Source organism: Strix aluco, chromosome 1 (assembly GCF_031877795.1).
Source record: "Strix aluco isolate bStrAlu1 chromosome 1, bStrAlu1.hap1, whole genome shotgun sequence".
Taxonomy (NCBI): domain Eukaryota; kingdom Metazoa; phylum Chordata; class Aves; order Strigiformes; family Strigidae; genus Strix; species Strix aluco.
Window position 1 is genome coordinate 14,358,361 of NC_133931.1, and position 23,877 is coordinate 14,382,237.

Consider the following 23,877-nt stretch of genomic DNA (forward strand, 5'->3'; position numbering starts at 1 on the left):
GCAGGAAAGCCCTCTGGAGTATGCCCTGCATTAGTACTGCAGCATCTTAAATAGCTGCAGTAGATGTTTTGGCTGAATTTTCTCCATCCTCACCTAGCTCCTGTGATCACGTTTCACAGAAATGATTTCCCACAGTTGACCTTTTCCATGAAGGATCTAGATTCCGTATTTACCAGGTTTATAAATTGCATTTCTTCCAATACTGAACCATAAGAACTGGTGTGTTATACATATTTATATGTAAAGTGTAAACAACAACATAGATATGCACTCAGAGGTCAGTCAAGTCTTTGAGTACATGACTCAGTTATTTGGCCCCAGCCTCTGACTGCAGACACTGAACTTTTGCCTTGCTCTTTGCTCTGCCCTATGTGTGGGGTCCAAAAGCAGCAGAGCCCAAGGTGCTACACCAGATCCAGAGGCTGGAGGCCTGCTGGCCTGCTTTTCCTTTGTCCTCATCCCCAACACACTCTTTCTTGCTCTCATCCCTTCTCAATACCTCCATGTGTCTCAGACTGCTGTCCATGAGCCCCGCAGTAGTACACCACATACATGATAGCCTTGCAAAAAAGGCTGTATTTAGACATAAATTGCCAGTATGTTATTTGATGCTTGTGAGCTGAAGGAATAGCCCAGCCACCTTCTCCAGTATATTCATGCCAGGGATGTCAAATCATCCAGACAATAATGAAGACGTCTGTCCTAGACCTGATCCTCAGGGCACAGGCCTCCATATGGATACAGAAACTGCCATGTGGGGTCAGACCATATGTCCATCTTGCAAAGAAGCATGTCTCTTGCCTGCCTGGGCCACTGTCAGAGAGGGGACACTGTACAAATGCACTTTTTTGCCTTTGGGACACAAGGAATAATCAGAACACAGAAGCTTTCTGAACTGCACATGCTTGTGCTGATACTGTTGTTTCCTCAAATCAGCCACGTGCATCCTCCATGAGCAAAATGGCTTTGCTAAGTTAAATTTAGCACTGCAAGCAATTCATTACTGTGTTCTGACACGTTAATTATTGCAGGCACACAGTGCTGCTGTGCTCCTCATTTTGGACACATATAGTATGCAATACTATTAAATAACACTTACTAACAATCACTATTTTTGAAGAACGGAAATAAAGGAGAAGAGATTTGGAGACTTGCCTACATCCACAAAAGGATTTGCTATCAGAGGCAGAGTTAGTATGTAGGTGTTCACAGCTACCAGTCTCATTTTCAGATCACTGACACAATAAGTAAAAGTAGCAATATCTAGCAATATCCTACCACATTATTAGAATAACCTGATGTAAATACAAAAAAACTTCCTCTTTTTTTTTTTAATGACATCTTAAAGAGTTCCCTGAAACTTAAAAAGGCAAGTTCTACTTATTCAGCGTGCTACTGGGATTTACACAATCACAGAATGGTTTGGGTTAGAAGGGACCTTAAAGGTCATCTAGTTCCACCCCCCGCCATGGGCAGGGACACCTTCCACTAGACCAGGTTGCTCAAAGCCCCGTTCAACCTGGCCTTGAACACTGCCAGGGAGGGGGCAGCCACAACTTCTCTGGGCAACATGTTCCAGTGTCTCACCACCCTCACAGTAAAGGATTTCTTCCTAATATCTTATCTAATCCTACCCTCTTGCAGTTTAAAACCATTACCCCTTGTACTCTCACTACACTCCCTAATAAAGAGTCCCTCCCCATCTTTCCTGTAGCCCCCTTTAAGTACTGGAAGGTTGTTATAAGGTCTCCCTGGAGCTTTCTCTTCTCCAGGATGAACAACCCCAACTCTCTCACCTTGTTCTCATAGGGGAGGTGCTCCAGACACCGGGACCCATTCCAACAGGTCCATAATCTGAAATGAAAGAGGGTCCCACAAATACTCCCTTGGAAGTAGGATTACTGTTACCAACCCTTTGCAATATAAGAAATATCAGTATGGTTTCTGATTCAAGCTAAATATTATGGCACAACAGTTTTTAATTAAAACTATTCTGTTCTATTTATGTCATTAACTGAAGTGCTCTGCCAGTCTTCAGAAATTATGATAAACAGAGATCAACACACACTCGTGTTGCAGACATCATAAAGCACTCTGAAATTCTAGAATAATTACTGACCATGAAACTAGATAATGTAAACTTTTTTATGCCAATATGCTGAATATATTTTAGAATAACAATACTTGTTTTGACTGAAATATTGTAATATTTATATATTTGCAATAGCAAAGCTTAGGTCTTACATTGAAGTAATTCATCCCTGCTGTAATTCTTTTAGTCCATGGAAGGCTGAATTTTTATATAATAGATGAATAGAAGTGGAGAAGGTAAGACCAATGACTGTATGTTGTAGCATATTTGTATATGGTTTACACAACAAAGGGTTTGTAGCCAGAATGCTTATGACAAGTCACATTAGTACAGAGTCTGGAGTGCTTGTTGATTTTCATAGTTTAATTCCTCATTTCTACTGATAGTTCACATTTCATGTGAGCATGTTAGAATAACAGTGTGCATCCTCAGTTTGAGCAAAGAACATATTTGTAGCACCACGTAACTTTTTGCATATTTAAAAAGAAGCAAAAAAAACCACAGAAGTAGTTAGTTCAGACTGCTTCCTTGAACATACATCATCAAATAAAGTATCTCACCAAAATTAGTGGTGTGCCCCACGGGGCTTTTATTTTTTTTAAATCATCTGACATATTCATGAGTTAGGATGAAATGTCCATGCCATGACTCTGCCTAAGGAAGAATGTATCCATCTGGAACGGTGTGAAAAGAGGGATTTCCAGACGATGGATCAGAAGGAAGAGGTTGAGGAGAGGGAGGCAGACACCAGTGCAGGCTGCCTCTGAAGCACTCCTCAGGTGCAGTGGCTGACTTTCAGTCACACATGCCCTCATCCTTGATAAATCACAACTACGTGAATGCCAGACACAGAGCATGCACAGAGGGTTGGTTTTGTTATGCTTAGTACCTGCTAGGTGAGAGGTACTGGCACAGGCATGGGTGCTCAGCTCAACTACTTGTCCATGTTTTGCTGCAATCAGCAGAGAAAAGTGGGAGTGAAAAACTCTTCCAAGCTGAGTGTAGAATGCTGAGAGGACTGCACAGACTTGCTCAGGAGGGATTTCCTTAAAGGTAATTTAGAGGTTGTTACCTCAAGCAAATGTGGAGGGTTGACTCAGAGGCAGCAGTAGATAAAACTGTGGCAGCTGACAAGGCTCCTGCTCCAGGTATCTGTCCCTCTTGGGGAAGTTCCTGCCTCCAGATAGGGATTGATTTAACTGCTCCTGAATTAGTTCACTGCCCTTCATAATGCAGCATAGAAAAGCAAACTGGCACCCATTTCAGTTTGTCTTAAAAAGTCAGGCCATGGCTGATGAGTATCAGGACCTGTATTTGTACACGATGAGGGTGCTGTAAAGAGCAAGGTGGGGTGACTTCACAGGTTTCTCATTCCAATTTAATTCACCAGTGCTCGTGTGGAAACATGTTCATGTTACGATGTACACCTTACGAAACAGAAAGAAATGTACCAGAGAGTAAAGTAAAAATATGGTGACTGGCGACCTCCAAAATCACAAAAGTGCACAAGGGCACTTATGGTCCTGGAGGGAAAGGCACCAACATTTAATTCAAAGTCACCGATGTCAAACTTTCGAGGTACGGTCACAACCCACCAGTCTAATCTCCCACATACACAGGCCACAGAATTTCTCCCAGAAACAGAATTTAAAACCTCTCATTTAATCTTACAAAAATACAGTTTACTTGTACTTTAAAGCAGCCTGTAATGACCACTTTACTCTTCCCCTTAGGAGCTGTTCAAGTCTTCAGTTACTTTCACAGAATCACAGAATCATCTAGGTTGGAAAAGACCTTGAAGACCATCCAGTCCAACCATTTAATGGCTGTCCTTGCCAGACAATAAAGATTTAGCTCAAGGTGGAATTTATTTAACTTCAGCTGCTAATCCCTGGATTTTGTCACACCTTCATCAGAAAATTACATAAGATCCAGTCAATCTTTGTAAAGAAGTCTGTGAAGTGATGAAGCCAACTCTCAAACATATGTTTGATCAGCTGAATAAATAACACCTCTTAAAATCTGACTTTTTTTTAGTTCTCCTCAAGTCCTCTTCAGAATTTCTTTATCCTTCCTAAAATCCAGCTATTAGAACTGCATACTCACAGTTACAACCTCACTCCCCTTCTCTTACTTGCTGCTGTCCTTTTTGTACATCTCAGGCTCATAGTAACAGTTACTACAACCGTGCTGCGCAAAAAGCCTAAGATGGGAACAACTTGTACCCTGTACACCCTCCTTTCCCCGCACAGCATTGCTTCATACCAGTGAGCAGAGGCTGTATTCTCATTTCCTAGATATATTGCCTTCTAGTTGTGACATTAGTATACAAAAACTTCTTTGGGGGTAACGACCATTTAATTGAGTTCAATTATTTGTTTACTGTTTCATCTATCCCTAGCATTTGCAAACTTCATTGGCAAAGATTTTAGCTAGTCATTCCCCATCTACATTACTGTTGAGAAAAATCAGAACATTTATTTTGGCATTTCTCTGATTGGGAGCACCCAATGTTGCAGCTTTGCTGCTGATGTGTCTGGCTGCTTCATAGTTTCTGTCCAGATACATAAAATATAAATTGCAATGTCCATGCAAATCTTCTTTCAGCTTCTGATTCTGACATAAAATCCCAGGATCTGCAAGGGACTCAAACAGCCTTTTCTTTTCTTCTTTTACAAGGAGGCTGGTGCACAGGAGAGATAGAAATATTAGCTTTACATTAATTTCATAGAGCCAAGGAGGCTTTAGAAAGTACAAAAGCCTATTTTAATAAATGGTGTGACTCATGCCTTAAAAATCAGGCCATTTTCATAACTGGCTTTTCCCCCAGATCCCTCCCATCACTTCAATTCCCTGTGATTTTTAGTGCTGATAATCTGTGTACATCTTCACCACAGTGATTAATGCTTTCTACCATCCAAAAGCTGCAGCTCCCAGTAGGCCACAACCAGCGATGCACTCCAGCTGCTCTGCACATCCCCAGAAACACAACGCTGTCACCAAGCAAGCCTGTGGCTGGAGCCGGGGAACTGCTGCTTCGTGTTGAGGAAGTGGTGGGAAAGAGATCAAAGTCCCCAAGGAGCCGGATGAGCAGCTTTTCCCAAGAGAGGGGAGGACATGTTGAAGTGTGTGCTTGTTTGTTTGTGTGAGCGTGTGCTTGTTAAGGCTTTTATAACCTCTTCCTTCTTAAGAGGAAGAGGTTATAAAAGCATTAGCAGAGTATATGGAGTTTTCAGTGGTGGTATGTCATGTCTTTCCTCACTTAAAGACAAAAGCAGCACTGAACTCTGCCCAGTGGTGCACAACACATTTCCAAGCCTCTCACTGCATGAGGCAGCAGCCCTAGTCTATTTGCAACTATACTGTATCTTTTTACTGAGATAGTTTCCTCTATTAAAATGACGTTAAACCCAGTTTGAAGTTTCAGGAGATCATTCTGGACCTTCACTACTACTGGCTGCAATAGTCTGCGCCTTCATATAGCAAGTCACAGATAACCATATCAGTTTTGACCTCTGAAGTGGCAGGACATTGCCCCAGAGAGCTGACATCGTACTGAAAACAAATGCAGGATGATGAGACACACACTGGTAGGCTGCGAGGAGTGATGGGGACTGCGGGTTTATCTGAAGGAGGGCACAGCCCAAGCTGCTCCCGCCAGCTCCCAAGGTGTGCCCAGGGAAGGGCCTGGCTCCAGCCCTGCATCCTTTTGCTTCCTCACTCCCCTCTCCTAAGTAGAATCAGTGTTTAAAAGGGAAGGAAACAAATCAACTCTGTAAAATAATGGTTCCTTAAAAAAAAGCCTCTCTCCGTTGATAGCACACATTTTGCTGAGCCTGTCTCCTCTGTGCCTCAGGCCTTTTGCCAGCTCTGTGTCAGCCCCTTGCCAGAGAAGCAATGGAAGTGTGTGTCCACTTTGGTTTTCACAGAGCAAGGGTGAGCCTGTGAGCTTGGAAAACACTGATCGGCTGCTGAGACCCACGCAGTGAGGCTGCTGGGCTTTTGGCTGGTCCTCACCCTGGCTCCACGCTGCCCACCTCGGCCGCACGACCCCTCCACTCCTGCCCATCTCTCTTCCACTCCTGTCTTGCACCAACGCATGTGAGGCTGGAGAATATCCGACGTTTTATTCTGCACTGGACAATGCTTTTCCCACTCCTCTCAAAGCCTTCCTGTTTTTCTAAAGCTAATCTGGCATCTGCAAAGCATTTCAATAATGGCACCTATTCAGATTAGTTTCCTTTTACACATTGATGAATTACACCTACTTGGAGCTACCTCAAATCAAGGAAGAGAGACTACAGATGTTCAGCGAGCACAGGGCCTTGGATCTTGGATTCCCTGCACCGTATAAACACAACACTTGCACTTCCACCTTTTATGAATCTATATGTGCTACATAGACTGTAGATAAGCCCACCTGTGAATGTACTCAACTGGCATGTGCAGACTCTTGGCAGTGCAGCTGTACTAAATAGTATCTTTTTCTCATTTGGATTACAAGGAATTCGCTTTGAACGGACAACGGATCTAAGCTTGAACTGCTCTAGTTTCCACCGACCCTCTTGTATAAAACTGCAAGGCAGATCCTGGCCCTGAAATACAAAATCCAGAGAGCTGTTCCAGCTTATCCTAGCTAAGAGTGAAGCCACTAAGTGTGTCCAGAAGTAAGTAAGTCCCGGACCTGTAAGTAGGTCCAGAAAAAAACCTGTGGTGTAATTTGAGAACCATGTGTTCTGAGTTGTTTCAACGAACTGTGGTGTATTCATGTAGTGCAAAAAAGTCTAGACAACTTTTATACTGCCTTTAAAGCATCAGGATTACAATAGACAACTGTCAAAAGTTTCTTGGGAACTGAAATACAGAGTATCCTGCTCTTACTGAAGTGGATTGTTCTGCTCAGTCCATTAATATTTCATTTCAGCTGCCTTAAAATAGGTATGCAGATAAGTGTTTCTATATACATTTTGTCATTCCAGTAGGTTTGCCATCTATTTGCAGTCTATTTTCAAATACACACAACTTACTCTAGTATGAAAGGTCAGTGTTGAATCACGCACATTTCAGCAGTCCTTTCAGTTTGTATATGAGGATTTATCATCTTTAATTTAGCAAGTTTACAGAACATAGCCAACTGCTTTTCTTTGCTTCCAAATAAAGTATGGAAAGTGCAGTCTGAGGCAAGGGAAGCAGAAGATGAAAAGGCCCATCTGGGTATCTTTTTTTCTGTTGCAGCTGTTAAAAAATGAAGCCCATTCTCTGTCAGAAAAATAGAATTCGGTAGTTAATACGAAAAGAAGTCTTCATATGTTATTTACATAATGCATAGAGCGTGTGGCTCTTTCAAAAACCAAACCCATTCCTGCTTTAGATAAAGACAACTGCAAGAAGAGCACAATGAGAAGCAGATAGAATAGGAAGCTGGAAGATTATACAATTACATACAAAGTTCTTATTCTCTGACTTTCCTACCAGGTCAAAATCATGAAAAATACGCAAAGTGGTCTTCAGATTTAGCAGAAGCAGTTGAATTACTGTGGGTGAGGTTACTGTCCCTATGTATGGGAACTGCTGGGGAAGAACTGCCCCAGAAACAACTGAGTGCCTCTGCATGGCATCAGCTCAGGGTAAATAGGGCTTATAATAAAAACAAAGTTGTGTTGCAGGACTTCAAAGACTAACTAAAGGCTTCTGTTCTACTGAGATAAATTAAGGCACCAGCTGTAAAAATGTGATGTTTTAGTTTTTAGCATGGAGTATACACAATGAATGCTTGGATATATCCAACAGCTGATGTGATCCAGGTGTTAGATCAACTAGAAAAATTATATAAAAAATCTATGTGGTAATTTTAGAGGAGAAACCTATGACCATTTAAGTCAAGGATTTATGGGATGGTTCAATGGCACGTATAAATTGCTACCTGCAGTTGATATTTCCAAGAAAGACGTTCCAAAGAAAAACTGCAAATTAAGGAAGAAGTGCATATTTCACATATATGGCAAGTTTTCATTTACAAAGTAAGAAATGTCAGCTAATCGTAAGCAATTGGACATCTAAGGTAAATGTAATAACACATACTTCACAATTTACAGCAATTTTAGATGAAAGAAGGAAAGCTTTTCCATAAAAGCAAAAGAATAATACTTTGTTAATCTACTTCCACAATTATAACAAACTTTCAACTGCATCATGTATCTTGACACTTAAAACCAAATGCACTGATCACCTCGTTAAAGGAAACTTTGCTGTATAAAGGTACAGAGTCCTTGCAAAGACTAGTGAAAATTAAATATGTTTTAAAGCTTTTCTGCAGAGACCGGGAGATAGTGTATGTCAATATTTATTGTTCTCACTAAGTCACTACAAAATGTTTGTTTTCATCTCTGAAAGTAATTTGCAGGGTGGAATTTTGCTGATAAAAGATTAACTCTCGAGAGGTGGTAAGCACCTGCTTCTGTGCTAAGTCAGCAGAACACGTGCCTGCTTTGAATGCACCGGGTCTGGCCAACTGCAATTAACTCAATAAAATTTTTTTAAGCCAAAAGGCATTCTAAAGGAGGGTGGGGGCAGAAGACACTTATATCATGCCTAAGACATCTTACCACATATTTACCACCATTATAAAATCCTAGGACTGATAAAATGTTTCAAAGAAGATACCTGCTAGCCAGTCATCTCCAAAAGAGATTTTTCCACCCCTCACTCATTCAGGAAAGCAAAGCCTATGGCCTTTCCAGAACAATCACACATGTGTTCCTCTGTTGGTCTGAGGTTGGGAATCTGCATCCTGCCCGCTCAGAGCAGAGCGGACAGCCACGCAAACTGCTTCATGCTGAACCATGCTGCGGTCACTGCCTGGGGAAGGTGCTGGAGAGATGTCAGAGAGGAAATAACACCAAGCATATGCACTTGAAAGTAGGCAACAGCTTGGGAAACAGCAACAGCAAAAGAGAGAGAATGTGATCTGGCACAAGTAGGTGAGCACTGCGGCTAAGACCCACACTTCTTGTAGACTCGACCAGGAGAGTGGCACATGCTGTACTGTCTGCAGTGCAGGGCAATTCATACGTGTTTATACTCCACAACCTACTGAAAAGTATTTTTAAATGTGCTATGATTTGGTCACTGCCACAGAGGAAATGCAAATATTCATCTTTCAACATGCTATCCTAAGAAGGCAAAGGTTCTTCTTAACAGTATTAACCAGATTTTAAAATGGAAAGTATTTATCACTTGAGATTCTAGACCTTAAATCTTTCTGCAAGGCAGGCAGACGTTTCGACAAGCTTCGTACCCGAGTCCTTGGAGGAGGACAGGAGGACTTAGCCTGTCATGTCAGTGGTGCTCTGCTGCTGGGGTGCAGGTGCAGGATAAGTGCTCAAACAAGTGCCATGCGCAAGTATGAGCCAAAAAAAGATTCCAGAAAGAGCTCTGTGGATACCCTCTTTCCTCCTTGGACATCTCAGCACCTCTGTTTTCCAGACTGAGCGAGGGCCGTGACTGTGACTGGATGCTCACACTGTCCTCTGCCTGCCCCCTGCCCATCCTTTCTTTGGTCTGATCTACCCTGGAGTTGGCGGAGAACTTCAGTCTTCTCTTGCTGCATGTGAATTTTGACCACAGTAGCTAATCTTTCTCACCATTTCCATATGAAGAACTAGGAAGGATCCAGTCTCCTAGATGAAAGTTTTATCTGTTAATATTACAAAAGTCTACATACCTCACCATAGTAGAAAGGGGCTTTTCTACAGCTGAGAAATGTGTTCTATACGCTTTTTATCCCTGGCCTTATTGGATGTGCATCACCACGTTTATAATTCTTTGCACAGTCTTTATTCCTATACTCTGGGGAAGACCATCAGTGTTCACAAATGCAGAAAAACTATTGTGTTGGCAATTACACTGCCAACACAAGCCTTCAAGAAATATACAGTGCATAATACTGCACCTTTTTTTTTTTTTTTTTTTATTATTCCATAACACCTGGGGGTACCAGTCCATAGGAACGGACATCTGGCTCCTATTTGTGAAAATGGTGGTTTGTGGATTACAATTTGTATGCACCAGTGGGATTCTGGAAGGAAACAATTCAGCTCTTAAGCACGTTTCATCATTTTCATGTATGGCAGGGGAAACATGTATAGTTACATATGCCCAAAGAGATCACGGAGATTATTTTTAAACTGAAACATTTGATGTTTTTACAGCATTTATGCAATTCCTCCTAAACCACTGTTTTCCTTTTTAAAATTAGCATCAGTGTTTGTTTCCTGTGTGAAACCTGGTTTGTTTCTGACCAATTAAAGTGAAGATAAATGTGTCAGGAAGCTGTTTTGAATACAGTATCTCAGCTGCAGAATAGAGCTTCTCTGAGTAATTGAAATGAAAGTCAGTATCAGTAAAAATAAATTGCACAATTCAGTTGTGGCTGGAAAATTACTACTGAGATTGCCAACTTGATGCAACTATTTCTATTACTTTCTCTTGCATTAGGTAAGGTAATAAATACTTCATAAGAATAGTAGAGTAAGGGGTTTTTTATTCTGTATTGTGGATATCAAACAATACTGCGAGCAAAAGATTGCCTTTAGGGTAGGAAAATGTTTTATTCTCCACTCTGGCACAGTCAAGAGTCTTTCTGCTGCTTCTGCCAATGAGGATGCCAATTAGTGTCAAGTAACATTTTGGTACTGCTGATGAGATACAAAACAAAGGACGCATAGTATGATGAAAAGAATTTACTGTACTAAAAGATAGAAAAATACCCTTTTTTTTTTTTTTTGTGTAATTGGAATTCAATGAGACGGGGGAAAAAAGAGAATACCGCTCCTGCCATTTTACAGTTTATAACTCCAGTTCTATACCGGGAGTTTTCATTTCAAGCTCCCTTCTTAGAGGAAGCCAGCGTTACATGAACCTTCAAAATGCACAGATTGTATTCAGTTGCAAAGTGAACCCCAAACCAGCTCTGTGTTAATTCTGCTAGTACCTGCATCAATATTCCTAACACTATCTAGACAAATTGTTTCAGTGAAATCCAAAGGAGAATTCCTGCTTAGCATGTCCACTTGTAAAGATAAATCTTGACATTACTCAGTTTTATTTTACTTCCAGCTTCCCCATCAAATCAGTGTGAAATCCCCACCTTTGCCCTGATAAAAGCTGAGTGAGGAAGATGATGGTACCTTGGAGTGAGAAGGACATTTCCTCAGCCATCAACCAATTCCCAGTGACCCATTTGCGGTCACTTCATGAGTTTCAAACCTCACTGTAACAAGACCCTTTGCATGTGCTTTTGACTGCTAGAAGAGGATGGGCAGGGGACAAATCTGCAAAACTGGCTGGGGCAATCCATAAAGGTGAGCAGGGCCACCATCCCTCAGGAATCTCCCCAGAAACCCATCTTGACAAGGGCAAAATTATTTCCCTGCCAAGGTGAACTGCTGAGCATTTGCCTTAGTTAATGAAACAATGGTTGATCTGCAATAAAAGCCACATCCTGACTTTCTTAGCTCTGCAGAGATTTCAATACCAAAGTAAATCCATCTTTGCACCAAATGTCAAATTCTGACTTTATTTCCTCTGCAGAAACACCAATAGCAGCGTAAATCTCACTTCAGTCTTTTTTTTTTTTTTTAAGGAAAGTTTACCTTGTATATAATACACAGAAAATGCTTGGGTAAAAATAGGAATGAAATCATTGCTGCTATAAAGAGGAGGGGTGGCATACCTTCCCTGTCCATCAAGCTCCAAGCAGTTGGCACTCTATAAATCATAGGAAGCACAGAGGTAATTATAGAACTGGAAGCAGATTACTGTAAACATTCCGAAGTAGCTCCTAGTAATTGGAAGCTAAAGATAATGTGAGCATGATTACAACCATGAAGGAACTGTGCAGGTCACTTATGCCCCCATTTTTCTCTATTCCTTAAAATGAGGTTTCTCACAAAGCAACAAGCAACCTAGTCATTCTAGCAGCTTGTATTTTAACAACCTGTTAATATCATGAATTGTTTGTTCTCCATCAGAATTAGTGTTGATGTGACAACATTTGGATCACCAGGATCTGCTTACTTTCCCGTTGTGCACCAAGCAACATAGCTAACAGCTACTGCCAGCTTGTTCTGTCATCTCCTGGCACCCCTTCATCACTCCCAGAATGCCCTGCAACATGTTTATGGTGGAAAACATGTGGTCAGAGAAGGGCAACTTGCACTGAGAGTAAATTATGGCAACATGTAAAATGGGTTTTAGTGCCAGGGGTGTTCATTTCTTCACCCTCAGGGCAGCAGAGAGAAAACTGTCTCCTCCATCCTTAAGGGAGGGAGCTCCTAGGTGAAGGTGCATCTGCCAGCCACAAGGTGCTGAACCATAAAGAAATATTTCATTCCTGCCTCAAAAAAGTTACACACCAGGACAAATACAGTAACACTTCAGCTGAAAGCGATACCCTCTTTCTTGCCCAAATACACTAGAACGACTCTGCAACATGACCAAGAGGAAAGCTGCTTTTCTAGCATCGGATTGTGCTCTGCTCCTGTTCTCAAGTAGGACAATATACAGAACCTGTCATTTTTAATCTACATAGAAAATTTATGACTCTAATCCCTACTTGATCCTTACGAAGCTATTTACCTTAATTATATGTATTGCCGGTAACAAATTTTACAAGTTAGTTACCACAAGAATACAAGAGTTGATTTTCATCCACATCTTTATGTTGTTATTATGCAATCTCAAATTCTAGCTGTATTCTGCATTTGAGGCAAAATTTTCAGAACTAAGACAAGCTTTTGAAAAAGCCACTCTTTTATTAAATAAAGTTAGCTAGACTCCTACCTGAAATTATTTAGAACTTGAACATACTATGACGAAGGAGACAAGAGCCCCTCCACATAATCCAACCTGAAGAAAGTACTTATAGTGTAGCTTTTGCTACCTGGCAGTAGATTTCTCACCGTGCTGTATAATTCCGTGCTCCAAAAGCCTGCGGCCAAGCTGCTCTGCTTCAGTCCGTGTTGTGGCCTCTCCTTCTTGGATCAGCCAGTCAATGAACTCTGATGCCACAAAGGTCCGTTCGTACTTGACTCCTTCCTCTTCCCTGGCTTGCAAAAGGGTATTTTCAGAACTCATCAGCCTGTTATAGGGCGGGGGAAAATTGGTAGTGAAAATGGTTCTTCAAAAAAGCAACTCCAGATCTATTCTGGCAAACCTCATTGATATTAAGCAAACATATGTGAACCTTTCACTGATTTACTAAATCTTTCCTTGGTCTATTAATCTAAATTTAGGTTGTGAATTATAACTGCTTAGTCAAAAAAATTAGGCTTTATATCCCTGTGTGAAGTTAATGCCTTCTTGTTTTTTGCCGAAAAGAAAACAAAGTTCTTCAGTTTCACATTTCACCTATTTAGTTCTTTAGTCTCTCTAAAAGTTAATGTATAATCAACTTGGAAACAAAATTAGCCTAAAAGCACCAGATTGTGACTAATGTGTCCAAAAATTTCTAATTAATTTTTACAGTTAGCAGGACTATGCCCTGAAGTCATGTAGATGGTTTTGAAAATTCTCCCCATAAGCTTTAAGACAGCTGCAGAAAAATTCAAGAGGAAAGAAAAAAAGGTAGTTCTGTGGTTTGGGTGGTTGATAAATGTTTAGCGTCCAACACTCAGTGATGCAGCTGCAATCAGTGAAGTTTCACACCTGAACTCAGTTTGACATCTGAGTCTCAGAGTCTCTGCCTCAGTTGGTTCCACGTAACACCAGAGTTCAGAGGAACACCCTGAGGTGTCTCTAAATCTCCTAGCAACTGGCATGTACCTAGCTTAAATACAGTAATAAAATTATTTTCCATTCACGTAACATACATAAATGACACAGCATTAAAAAAAAAGTCTCAGTAGTTTGTTAATGCAACAGTAAGGTTGACTGAGAGAGAAGACAATTTGAAAGAAGAAATGAGAATCACTCCCTTTCAATACAGAATCCTACTTCTTTTTTGTTTTGTTGGGAGACTGAGCACCATAGCCTCCGTATTTACTAATTTCATTTTTTTCATAATAATTTTATTTAGTATAGTAATAATAGGACTAGTGGTAAGGCTTAGAATAACAGCTCAAGAATGGCATGAGGTTTTTTTTTCCATATAAGACTAAGCCCCCTCCCTTCACCAACTATTTTGAAATTAAGGACACAACTGAACTACAACAGGAAAATTCTGAAAGCTTTGCCCTTCTGATCAAAACTTTGAATTTGAATCCATACATGGGCCATCTCTTTTGAACTGCCAGCAAGTCCTGAGTTCATGGAATATAATCTCACCTATTTTGGGAGGTATCAGAAAAGTCTGTGCCATAAGAACACAGAGAAAATTTTCACTTCAATTTACAATGAGGAGGTTTGACAGGACCCAGCCCTTGTGATTTCACCTGAAAGATTTATTCCCTTGACTTTAACAAGAGCTAACCAGGAGCCTGAACTGACTGGATCTGACCATCAAGCAGCAGATCATCAAACCAGGCAAAGGCTGCTCAGCCACAGCTGTATGTCAGTGGCAGATATAACAGAGTGCTCACTTGGATGTTGGTGCGTCATTGCCAGCACCTCTGAACTGGGTAAGGACTAAGGAAGTTAAAATTAGCTGAAGGATGAGGCCAAAAGCAAGAGTATGTGCCACAGGGGACAAGGTATTGACTCCAGAACTCTTACAAAGACTTTATTCTTTTTCATATTTTGATTTATAAGCATCTGCCTGCAAGACAACATTTTGTTCCACACTAACCACAGCTAATACAGACAGCGCTCCACGGGCCCATCTTTAAATGTGTCTCATTCACCAGGCTTTTTTCCCCCCAGAAAAAAAATTCAAACCCAAAGCTCGTGTCTTTTTGTACCATCTGCTGCATGGTTACCCAGAACTGGTTACCCAGGCTCAGCAGGCACCAAATAAAAAATCCTTAGGATTGTGTTAATTGTTCTTTGATGAGTCTATAATTAGCTGACCAGCTCATTGAAGTTGCAGATAGAGAAGTCCTTGAAAAAGAGATGCTAATTGTTAGATTTTTACAGAGACACAAAAGAAATTTGGAAAAATATCAAGTGGAAAAACACTCAGCTTGACATTTCACACCCTTCTGTGTGTGCCCAGAATAGCACTGCAAAGGATTTGGACTTGTGAACAAACAGACATGACAAATTGACAGTTTAACAAACCCAGAAACAGCAATCCATAGACTTACATCGCTATGTGAAGTAAATCACTGTAACTCCACGGCTGTCAACAAAGCTGCACCAATTTACATAGCCAAAAACCTGGCCTTTCATTAGCCAGAATCGGAAACTGCCTCTAACTCTTCCATTTTCTCCTTGTTTCAAAAAACCATGAGGCTATTCATGTCAAAACACATTATTTGCTAAAACTGGTGTTATCCTGCATTAAGGGAATGTATTTAGCCAAACACTGAAATTCAAATATTTTCCAAAGAAAATTTTAACCTTGATTTATCTAAATAACTGCACCAGAGGATAAATTTGACTTAACCACTGTTGAGTTAAAATGAAAGTGATTCAAAGAATGCAGTCTCAAAATTACCTGAATTATTTCCTGAAATTAAAACCATAAATCTGCACTTCATTCACTACGAAATCTGGTTGAAAAATCTCAGTTGAAGTCAGCATCATGAGATGACTTATAGCTCCTAAACCCGACTGCACCAGAAACAACAATCCTGTGTGCCTGATCAAAACCTACTGAGAATTGCTAACATCATAAAAATAGGATGCTTGCACAACTTGATTTTTTTTTTAAAAAAAAAAAGGCTATGAAAGGTCTGTGCTGGATTTATTTAAGATTTGCAGGACGGGTTTTGCTGAACGGGAAACATGTTTATCTCATGCAATCTATTTGGTCCATCCTGTAGAGTAGGAAAACTGATACCATCCTTGGACCTAATAAACTATTCAAGAATTTTCAGACAAGACTGTAGGAAATCCAGTAGGTTTCATCTCTAGCTATAAACTTGAACCTCAAAGCATGTTCACAGAAAGGATTACTAAAGTTTGATTATGTGCAGGGAATCTGACCTGATTTATGATTTTCAGTGCAAATGAAGGGCGAATACTATCAGAGATAGATTTTAAATCCTGTAATTCCAAAGGTACAGACACTGAAGATGTCCACAGTAGATGAAGGAGGTAATGCCACAAAGGAGGAGAATCCAAGCTACGAGGAGCTTTGTGGTCACACAGAAGGGAGACAGGTAAAGGGAGCTCCTCAGTGGAGGAACAGCCCTAATGCTCCCGTGCCCCAGGGGAGAGCACAGGACATTTACCCAAAACAGCTGTCTGAATGCAGGGAACCGACCTAACCCTAACGCATCCATTCCTCTGCCCATGCAACAACCTGCTGATCCTCCTAAAGCATTTTGCTCATTTCACCCATTGAGGGTACAAATCTGCATGGACTGATGTTGAATAACATGTTCACAATTTTGTCAAGTACAAACCATGGTGGCTTCTGAATGTAACAGTACTCCAGCCCTAATGCGGTGGGTGGAGAAGAGCAGGAAATAGTATTATAATGTCTATCTCAAACTAGCAAAGTGTAGTGAAGATCAGGAACATCTACAAAATTAGACACAGATTTTTAAAATATGTTCGATTCTGATAGATTTCCTTTGGCATAGCTGCATTTCTCTTGAAATTAGGCCTACAGGCATTTTGATAAACAAGTTGAATATACCGGTGAGTGACTTCAAATCTGTGCATGAATACTCTTCTCTGGTTGTTGCTATTTAATAATTATTTTAATTGCACTGAATTAATATTTTCTTTTTCAACAATATCAGAAAACTAATACAACAGATATATTACACATACACACATTTCACTGCAGAAATGTAGTATGTAGTATGTATTCTTTATGTAGCAGTCTGACTTTCAGTATTGGATTTTGAGTTTAAAATGCATTCAGTGAAACTGTGAAATTGTTGCTAATAAGCATGCATGGACAAGGGACATAATGAAACCCAAGTGCTCTGCACACTGGCTTTGCTACAATAAACAAAGTGAAGCCCAGATAGCCCAGGTATGCATTCTTATCTCCCATGAATATAAAATATTTCCAGTGATCCATGGAGAATTTTTACTAGCTTTGACTGTCACAGACTGGTTTTGAAATGACATGTATTTTGCTCGATACTATATTTAGCGCTCAGGGTTGGTTTTAAAAGTTTCTGAACCCTTTAGATACATTGCCAAGGAGAAACAACCTCATGAGGATGCAATTATATTTAGATATAGGTGCTGCTTTTGGCATTAACTCCTTTTCCAAAATGGGAACAATCCATACTGTAATGAACATTTTTTCTGCTACTATAGTGTTGGACAAACTGGACACTAGACATTGGCTTGGGTATAGTTCTCCATGCAGAGAAATGAGGATGGAAGTAGACACTGGTAGAACAGAGTTCTTCCCACTATGGCTTCTTTCATGCAGAGGACTGTTATCAGCCTCATCAACAAAAAATTACTTTTCTCACAGAAGAACAGAAAAAGAAATATAAAAAACAATTAGAAAAAAAGGTTTGCTACTGTAGGCACACTGATTGGCCTATGATACTATGGGTCAGGCTTGCAGATGCTGCGTGTTACAGAGTCTAAAGGAGCAAATGATGTGCTTAGTAAGGCACAGAAGATTTTGGAGGTGGGTGATTCAATTCATCTGTCCCAGTGAAGGATTTTTTCCAGTGGTGTATTTTCTTGTGTCTTATGTGATTTATTTTTTTACTTTAAATAGTCACAGTCACTGAGTCTCAGGGAATTTATATGATGGATGCAACAAAAGGAGTGGCATTTACAATTATTGGTTTATATTTCAGTTTAATTGCTCTTTTACCAAATTGACCTTCAGACCCTTGTAACCTTGAAAATAGTATTTATCATCAGCTTTTAAACTTGGGATTTTCCTGAGTGCTTTATTCTAAGAGGGAAACAAAATTACTCCAGCCAGAAAACAGCATCTCTCCTGCCTGCTGCACGCTTCTGCTCTAACCAAGCAGTAGTGGGTGGGATTCAGTGTAGAGCAATACTTCAAGCTTTTTGGTAAATAACACATCACAACTTTTGCATTAGTTTGTAGCATATGCCAACATGCATTTATTCTCTCTGATGAAAGGACCATGTCACAAACTGTACATCCTGAATAAAAATGTCATTAATTATAGATTCGGAAGTATAGTTAAACTGTCTAGTTATTCGATGGAAGTAATCCAGCAGGATATTCGGTATCTCAGCATAATCATTTGTTTCAAATCTTACTTAGATGCTCTTGGGTGGGATTTTTTTTAAACTACTTTTAATATAACCTTTCTGATGTAGAAGCTTTGCAGACTGGAACACTGAAGATTAATTTCACCTCTTATTTAAAATCATACCTCCTGGTGAAGCTGTGGATATGGAGCCTCAACAGATTGTTAGCCACTTGTTCAGTGCATTTTGATGTACTAACGTTTTAGGTCTTGTGATCACAGTTTTACATGACAAGTCATCCTTTAGTAATTATTTTTGCAGAATAGAGTGCAAGGGCTAAAATTTACATTGGGTTCTCATATAGGATGTATTTACAACCCAGAACACCAGGAAATACTATTTCATTTTAAACAATATGCTACAACTGAACATAGTAGAAAAGCAAAAGAGAAATAGGAAGGAGGGAGAAGAGTTACCAATGGGATTACCCAGACCCATTCCTGCATGATTTGAAAGCCTCTGACTATTCAAAAATAAATTAAGAAGTATAATTTGCCTCCCTCGGTACTATTATCAACATATTATGGATATTGAATGCGACATACTTTTCATACAGTCTTTGTCCTCTCATGAACACCTTCACCTCATTGTCCAGTGGAAACGTCCCATCATCTTTTCGGAAGCGATAGAACAGTTTGACATCCTTGAATTCCTTATGCTCATCACAGACTGAAACAGAAAATAAATAAAAAATCTTCATATAGAAGTTAACGAGCCGAGGATCTATTTAGAAGGTATCACTGCTGAACTTCAAAGCAAGCACATATGGAGCCTAACCCCTGTATTTCTGAGCATAAAACTCTATTCAGTTCTAATAACCAGTGAAAGGGTGGAGAAAACTTTCAGATAAGTAACCAAATTTCTAGGTGAGGGGGATAGGTGTTTATCAGTTTTGTGAGTATTACTGCAAACATGAAGAGCAAAAAAGCATCCATTTGCTATATACCCGGAAAACCTTTTGATGAAAATGGTCTGTTAGCTTGTTTGTTTAAAAGGTCACCAGTGTAGAACACCAAATAATTTAAGTATTGCCAAACATCGTAAAATTACTTGTATCAGTTGAGCAATACTGTAGGAAACCTGAGATTCGCTGCAGAAACAGTTAAAATCAAAGCATTCTGCCTTCTTAAAATTGTCTTAATTCCTCTGCCATGTCAGCTAGCAAATGGTAGGTACAACAGGAGCACACTGAGAAATGCTAAATAAGGTTTATAAGACAGAAGCTCATGATGGGCTCTTGTAAATGCAGAACAGAACTCCAGCAAGGGCATAAACTAATGGGAAAGATATCCCAGCCAAGCTGCTCCTAGCAGAGTTGTCAGCCCACGTACATAGGCTGACCTTCTGCACCACAGGAGCAGGAACTGGTACCCCTTTTACTTGACACAGGAGTTGCAAGAATACTCTGAGCATCCTACAGAACCTGACTGAACCTCTCTGAATTTACACTAGCTCGCTTCGCAAACTATTTTATTAAATTTGAGTGCAATACATGAACATTTTCAAGAAACACCTGTTCTGTGTGTAATATATACACAAACATATATAAAATTTGTATGGAAGTTACAGTGTGCAATCGGTTCCTGAGGCAGAAAGCATCTGAAGGTTGTTAAAACTTTAAACAAGCATTCAGTGATAAAACATCTATTGCTCAATTAAATTAAGTCACTCACGCATCCACGCAGCTCTTCACTGACATTTTCTCAATAGAGGATTAAGTAGTCAGATTTGAATACCCTATAATTACTTTATTCTTTAACTATCTACCGTGAGTCCCAGTTTCCATAACAACCCAGAATTTTAATTTAATAGCCAAGAAGAAGCTGTAGAAGTGGCACTCATTCAATATGTGCATTTCTTACTTTAATTAAGGTGTCGTTAATGTATTGCAGATAGCAGCAGTATTGCTGCACATACAGTGACCCCTGCATAAAGTCAATATTTGTCTGTTCGTGGTTGCTCAGTTTTCTCTTAAAAAAGAAACAAATGGTACTTTTGCCTTTTTGAAAGGGGTAATACTGTACATTTGAAAGCAAGGGCTTGGATCTTCTTTGTTTGTGTGCTCCCTAGCCTTTTTGTGCACCAAAAGGCAACTAAATGCTACCACTGAATTGGAAGTCTCCTTTTCATCAGCGTAAATTGTTATTCAAGAAGCTGAAAGGAACAGATCTCAAATAGACAACAAGTTTAGGAGAAAATTAATCAGGGCACAGTCAGACCACTAACTTTCTTGCAGCTGTACCAGCACTAATGTTTGTGCAGCTGGTGTGAGGGACAGGGCCAGAGAACTAATCCACGTGAGAAAAATGACCTTTTTTTTACAGCTGATTTTTCAGATGGGTTTTTCAGCTGGAAAACTGTGCTCTGGGGAGCAGGGAGGTGAGGGCAGTGGGAAGAGAGGGGACAGGAACCAGCTGGGGCTGCTCTGGAGGCAGGGAAGCAGCAGCACAGTCTCCAGTGACTTCCCCTCCCTGTACTGACATGGGGAATGTCACTCCACACCTCTTCAGCCTCTCCATGTCCCTCAGGACACAGGGGACCTTGTGGAGCAGCACAGTCCAAGGGAGACGCTCCCTTTCTGGCAGGGAAAGGATCTCACCTATACAATACTTGGTTGAAGAACAGGAGCGGGATTTCTCTGTTTCACAGCAGTCAATAAAATTTAGTTTAGAACCTTTTATCAGCTGATATTGCACTTACCATGGTGGATAATGCTATGATCCAATAATTTCTGCACCAGTTTAATTGCCGTCTCTCGGTCTGAGGCCTCTTTATGGTCAATCAGCCAGTCAATCAGCTCTTTGGCAACAAAGCAGTTCGGGTACGTCTTAAGGTGGTGACGCCGATCTTTAATGACCTTTTCTTCATGCAGTCGGAGCCTGGGGTCAAATCACCGTATGAATATCATGTGTAAAGAAAGAGCCTTTGTAACTAGCAAGAGTGGGACAAGAGCAGAGCAGATGCACCCAAGCCCTGCTCACAGGATGAGCTTTGCAGGTGTTGGATGGAAGAGGAGCAGACTCCATCACACGTCCAGTGCTGGAGTCTGACAACCAGGCAATCCACAGCAACCATTTGTTACAACTTTAAACCCCACACTTGGAAAAAGTGCTTGTCTGCCCAGTAGAATAGATTAAAAAATGAAGAACAACACAGCATACTAAGGCCTTTAAAATACTTCCTGTAAGTCAATTAAATTGTCAATAATTTGGAATTAACTTTCCCACATTACCACTAATACATTCCACGTTACTCTTTTATTTTGTGGTATCACTGCCATAGATTTTTTTTTTAATATCTCATTCATTTTTTAGATGTAGTTTCTTCCTTAGTCGGATAACTGCATTTTGCCTCCAGCTGCACAACAAACATAGCATTTATGATTTAAAATTCAGACACAAAGTTGTTCCAACACAATAATATTTAGCATAAAAAGTTGCCTCCTACTCCAAATAAAGGAGAACTGATTTCTCACTTGGGAACTGTTGGTAAATGCTATCTACCTGCAAAATCTGCCCTATCATCTTGAAAGCAACTTGGTTGGGTGGTTTCGAGATGCTTGAGACAGAATGCAAAATCCTGATGAGAGTATTAGTAAAGGTAACTTTAGATAGTAAAGGTAACTTTACTGGGATTCTGCATCTTTACTTTTAGTCAATTTTTCCAAATAAACAAAATGAGTAACATTATCAATGAATTAATGGACAGAGGTTTTTTAAAGTTTTTTAAAGTTTTCTGCTTTCTTGTTTCCATTTTAATTCATAATTTTAATAATTCTGTTTTTTTAGTGCCATGTCTATACAACAGTTCTGAAGAAACCATAGAAACCACAATGCTTAGGCTGTTCATTTTCAAGTGTCCAGGATCCTACCTTGTAAACACTCTCACTGACTTCAAACAAGCTCCAAGTAATGCTATATTAATTGCTGGGGTTATAACTATCTCTATTTTCTAGAGAGGGAGATAGCATAGAAGGGCATTAACATGAACCTCAAGAAACACAGAGCAGGAGTCCAACTGATTTTCTTCTCAATGTGATTGCAGTATGAAACAATTATTTCTCTTTAGAATCAAAGAAAGGGAAATCAGTGAAGAAATCACTAAAGAAAATATTATTAGGGCATTAGACAAGGCTTACATAGGCTTCTACCTAAAAATAGTAGCAAAGCAATGTGTTTGTTTTGCAGCATTTAGCCTTGAACTACTCTGGAATGGCCAAACTGTGATATGAATTCAAAACCAGCTTTGCAAACATAATAAAAAAATGAAGACTTTTATATTAAAAATACTGATAAATCCAATTAGTATTCTGGAGAGAAGTGCTGGTAAATATTCCATGTTATTATGAAATTCTCTGAGCTAAAATACCTTTGCTTAAATTATATTTTCCAGATGTGCTCTAACAGCTGTTGCCATACTTAGAAAGAAAAGCCTACACAGTTTTAATTATAGAACATGCAATTATCAGTATGTCTGATGGAGCTGTACATTTAAAGTATATTCCAGCTTCTGTTAATGTTCATCCAGTCTTATGTCGCACAATAATCTGCAAGAACAAAACTAGGGAGTGAGTGTATAATACATATGCAGATGGCTCGACCCAGCTCTCAGTCATCAGTGTAAGTCTAAATGGATGGAATTCATCTGATACAAGAGGGAAACTCCCTTTTATGAAATTCTTTGTCCTAACATCACGTAGGAGTATGCCAGGACTGATGCGGCATTCCACAAAAAAGCCAGTAGCCAAGAGCCCCAGAAAGGAGTATTTATGTCTTAAATTCTGACTGAAGGCTTTCCTGCAGTTGGTGGGCTTATAAATATTTCAAGTTCTCTGTCATGTTGAAAGACACTGGTTCCCACTACAACCTTTTTCCTCACTCAGAGAATTTATAGGGTCTCTCTATATACCTTTTTGCCTATATTCATAAAACTCATAGAAATTTCATTATCTTAATTATCTCCACCCACTTGCTAAAGTGGATCCAAATTTGCTAAGAGGTTACGAAATCATTAAGTCAAACACAGCATGACCACATAAGCCTCAAGAAACCTGAAAAAACAAATTTATCCACAATTTCCAAATGGAAGTGAGACCTTCTTCTGCAGTCTATAGCAATAGTATCCATACTGAATTATGTCCAGGCTGGTTTATTTGGAATAAAGAACAGAAAGGGAATTCATATCTTCTCCCTGATGGTGTATGCTGTTCTATCCTTCTGGGCTCCCTCACCTCTACACACCTGCTAAAAACAAAATTGTATGGAGGTGAAGTAGCTCAATAAATTGAAATTGTACCTTGTGTAAACTACAAATATGAAAGCCTCAGGTAAAGTTATTGAGCATATATTGCAGTATGCAAATCAAAAGTTTAGGCAGGAATTCTACAAACACGTTCAGAAATACTTATCAGATGCCAAATCAAATGGGATAAAAAGGAAAAGAATGTAGCAGTGAATGCAATTATACACTGAAAC

The 23,877-nt window shown here is 39.8% G+C and overlaps 1 protein-coding gene across 1 annotated transcript in view; it reads right to left on the reverse strand.

Annotated features, from left to right (window-relative positions):
- Positions 1 to 23,877, reverse strand: part of DEPTOR (DEP domain containing MTOR interacting protein) — a 77,299-nt gene that overhangs the window by 27,544 nt on the left and 25,878 nt on the right. Inside the window, exons 3-5 of the mRNA XM_074849049.1 lie at positions 21,104 to 21,282; positions 18,949 to 19,072; positions 13,054 to 13,232 (exon numbers count right to left, since the gene is read on the reverse strand). Of these exons, the coding sequence (XP_074705150.1) occupies positions 13,054 to 13,232; positions 18,949 to 19,072; positions 21,104 to 21,282 (482 nt within the window). The remainder of the gene's footprint in view (positions 1 to 13,053; positions 13,233 to 18,948; positions 19,073 to 21,103; positions 21,283 to 23,877) is intronic.